The following is a 4,394-nucleotide window of genomic DNA, read 5'->3' on the forward strand; positions in this document are numbered from 1 at the left end:
CTCCTCCTGCCCCTTCCCTGCTATGACTAGGGTCTCTCCTCTTGCCCCTTCCCTGATATGGTGATGCTGCTGTTATCTCTCCTCAGATTGTGGCACTGAAATTTATTCCTAAAGTGGGCAGATCAGACAAAGAGCTGAGAGGACTGAAGAGAGAGATCCAGATTATGAAAGATTTATGTCATCCCAACATTGTGCGCATGCTGGACAGCTGTGAGACAGAGCGAGAGGTGAGAGACATCCCAACAATGTGCGCATGCTGGACAGCTATGAGACAGAGCGAGAGGTGAGAGACCTCCTCATGTTATTTTCTCTGGCCAGGTGGTTGTTGTGACTGAGTATGCAGAGGGAGAATTGTCCCAGATCCTGGAAGATGATGGCAATCTGTCTGAGGATCTGGTAAGGGGAGCTCTCGGCTTCTTGAACTGTCTGTTAATAACCCTGTGACTGAGTTCTCTTCAGTGACTGTTGTGTGTCTCTAGGTGAGGGATGTCTCTGCACAGTTGGTGTCAGCCCTCTATTACCTCCATTCTCACCGCATCCTTCACCGAGACATGAAACCTCAGAACATTTTACTGGGAAAAGACGGAACGGTCAAGCTTTGCGATTTTGGGTGAGTTGGTATCATCTGTCTGTAATTGTGACAGTCATATGTCAGCTACAATGTCCATCTGATGAGATCACCCTCCCATAATGTCCAACTGATGAGATCACCCTCCCGTAATGTCCATCTGTTGATATCACCCTCCCGTAATGTCCATCTGATGATATCACCCTCCCATAATGTCCATCTGATGAGATCACCCTCCCGATGTCCAGCTGATGATATCCCCCTCCAATAATGTCCATCTGATGAGATCCCCCTCCCGTAATGTCCATCTGATGAGATCACCCTCCCATAATGTCCATCTGATGAGATCACCCTCCCGTAATGTCCATCTGATGAGATCACCCTCCCATAATGTCCATCTGATGAGATTACCCTCCCGTAATGTCCAGCTGATGAGATCACCCTCCCATAATGTCCATCTGATGAGATCACCCTCCCGTAATGTCCAGCTGATGAGATCACCCTCCCATAATGTCCATCTGATGAGGTCACCCTCCCATAATGTCCATCTGATGAGATCACCCTCCCGTAATGTCCATCTGATGAGATCACCCTTCCATAATATCCAACTGATGAGGTCTTCCTCCCGTAATGTCCATCTGATGAGATCACCCTCCCATAATATCCAACTGATGAGATCACCCTTCCATAATGTCCATCTGATGAGGTCACCCTCCCATAATATCCAACTGATGAGGTCTTCCTCCCATAATGTCCATCTGATGAGGTCACCCTCCCATAATATCCAACTGATGAGGTCACCCTCCCATAATATCCAACTGATGAGGTCTTCCTCCCGTAATGTCCATCTGATGAGATCACCCTCCCGTAATGTCCATCTGATCACCCTCCCATAATGTCCATCTGATGAGGTCACCCTCCCGTAATGTCCATCTGATGAGGTCACCCTCCCGTAATGTCCATCTGATGAGATCACCCTCCCATAATGTCCATCTGATGAGGTCACCCTCCCATAATGTCCATCTGATGAGATCACCCTTCCATAATATCCAACTGATCACCCTTACATAATGTCCATCTGATCACCCTTACATAATGTCCATCTGATCACCCTTACATAATGTCCATCTGATCACCCTTGCATAATGTCCATCTGATCACCCTTACATAATGTCCATCTGATCACCCTTACATAATGTGCTAAATGTGCAGCGCTAAAGGTGAAAATTAAATAAAAATCATTGAATCAAATATAAACAATATCACAGCAAGTATTATAATTATAAAGTGTTATAGTGCCAACAATAACTCAGCAACAGTGTTCAATCAACTCAAATAGCAGTGTTCAAACAATAGTGATGAGCTATAACTTGCTATACCAGGGGTCTGCAACCTGTGGCTCCGGAGCCGCATGCGGCTCTTTCATCCCTCTGCTGCGGCTCCCTGTCCAGGGGTGGAATTACCACCGGGGCCTGAGGCTGTGGGGGGGGGGCCCCCAGTGAGGTTCGGTCCTGGGCACCCCCTTGGTGGAATATGCGGCAGTACAAGATCCCGGGGCCCCGCACTGCCGACGGGCTTCTCAGCAAGGGGTTGAGTCCTGTGACTAACTCAAGTGTGTGTCACATGTCACATGCCCCGCCCCCTGCAGTGCACACCATCCGGCTGTGAGGCTTGGCAGGTGAGTCCGAATGAGGAGCGGGGGGTATGGTACGGGTGTAATTGCACACTGTGTGCTGTTATTTCATTTAATTAGAAATGTGGATTACAATGGGGAACATTATGCTGTAATGTTTGCTATTATAATCTATTTCTCTGATTTAAATGATTAGACAGGGCCGCTGTTCTATCAAAGTTTGTGACTAGGTTGGAATGTGTGACCGGTGACGTGGTCACACATTTCAATGTAATCACGCCCAGTTTTTCGGCGGTGGAATGTGTGTCCGCCAATAGGTCAAGCATTCCAACGCTGTTCCAGGGCAGGACGGCATCGCAAATCACATGTGAACTGATCGGTCCTGAAATGTCACTTCCATCTGACTTTGTCAGTGGGGTGGAATTTGAGATTGCACTCAGAGTCTGAGACCTTAAAGGTAACGTAGTCCCAAACTTTGATGGAACACCGCCATCAGGGGAGTACGGCCGGTACCCATGTGAGGGGTCTGGGCAGCCTGGGGGGCCTCTTACATGAGTATCAGCTGTCCCAGGAGCGGCATGGCAAATTAGAAATGTGGATTACAATGGGGAACATTATGCTGTAATGTTTGCTATTATAATCTATTTCTCTGATTTAAATGATTAGACAGGGCCGCTGTTCTATCAAAGTTTGTGACTAGGTTGGAATGTGTGACCGGTGACGTGGTCACACATTTCAATGTAATCACGCCCAGTTTTTCGGCGGTGGAATGTGTGTCCGCCAATAGGTCAAGCATTCCAACGCTGTTCCAGGGCAGGACGGCATCGCAAATCACATGTGAACTGATCGGTCCTGAAATGTCACTTCCATCTGACTTTGTCAGTGGGGTGGAATTTGAGATTGCACTCAGAGTCTGAGACCTTAAAGGTAACGTAGTCCCAAACTTTGATGGAACACCGCCATCAGGGGAGTACGGCCGGTACCCATGTGAGGGGTCTGGGCAGCCTGGGGGGCCTCTTACATGAGTATCAGCTGTCCCAGGAGCGGCATGGCAGAGGTGACAGGGGAGGGGGTGGAGAAGGCCGGGCCCCAGCAGCAGGTAAGAGTTGGGAGGAGGTACAGGGAAAGGGACCCCGGCCTATCATAGAGAGTGTCAGATGGGCTGTGCAGGATCTATGGGTCACTCTCAGGTGGGCTCTGCAAGGTCTCAGGTAAGCCCAGAGTCCAGTGCGTTACTAATCCCACATATATCTATATACAGGCTATACATAGCATAAAGGTCAAAACCGATATATGCCGTATTATCTTCATTTTAGATGTCAAAAGGGTTATGTGGCTCCCGGTGTTTTCTGTGGGAAACGGGTCCAAATGGCTCTTTGAGTGTTTAAGGTTGCTGACCCCTGACCTATACAGAGGTCAAAGTGTAAACAATCAGTACACTCTCTTGTCACCCAGATGGTGATGATTTTGTCATACATTAATGAATGTGTATGTCTGCTTCCAGTCACACTGGTAGAATTTTCGATCAGTGCCAGATGGTGATCCATGTAACATAAAAGCACAATATTGGTGATAACATTCAAGGAGAGTCCGAGGTAAACTTCCAATGTTTCAATATTAGATCCATTCTTCCCACACCCATGTGCTTCAAGTGTCCACAAAAAGCCCCTCTGGGAGGTTTCTTTTATAAACCCATGACGGACTGTAGTCTGTAGACATTCCTTTGGCTCCGCCCTGATTGCAGTGTCACTTCCTTCCGCCAGGTTTGCCCGGGAGCTGAGTCTGGACACACTCATGGTGCGCTCTATTAAAGGGACCCCCCTGTACATGTCACCAGAGCTGGTCCTGGAACGTCCGTACGATCATCGCTCCGACCTCTGGGCTTTGGGTTGTATTGTCTATGAGTTGTTGGTGGGGACCCCCCCCTTCTATACTCACAACATCTTCCAGCTGGTCAGCATCATTACCCAGCAGCCAGTGCGATGGCCCAAGGAGGTATCAGCTGAACTCAAGGTATGACCCCAAGGTGGGAGGAGTCAGACATTGGGGAATCCACAGACAATCACCTGATGCTTTTCATTGTTCCCAGGATTTCCTCCAAGGTCTCCTAACTAAGGAGCCGACTCTTCGCCTTTCCTGGCCGGACCTCCTGAGACATCCCTTCATCAAAGACCAAGTCATGGGTGAGACCCC

General features: G+C 48.7%; 1 protein-coding gene across 1 annotated transcript; it reads left to right on the plus strand.

The window, feature by feature from the left end:
• Positions 1–86: 86 nt before the first annotated feature.
• LOC108804160 (serine/threonine-protein kinase 36-like) lies at positions 87–4,384 on the plus strand (the record flags this gene model as incomplete). Its single annotated transcript, XM_018575917.1, has 5 exons — positions 87–227; positions 319–396; positions 480–610; positions 3,965–4,214; positions 4,291–4,384. Coding segments are annotated over 5 exons (694 nt in total), but the record flags the coding sequence as incomplete, so codon positions are not given.
• Positions 4,385–4,394: the final 10 nt, after the last annotated feature.

Source organism: Nanorana parkeri, unplaced genomic scaffold (genome assembly GCF_000935625.1).
Source record: "Nanorana parkeri isolate BGI_ZX_2015 unplaced genomic scaffold, ASM93562v1 scaffold5579, whole genome shotgun sequence".
Lineage (NCBI taxonomy): Eukaryota > Metazoa > Chordata > Amphibia > Anura > Dicroglossidae > Nanorana > Nanorana parkeri.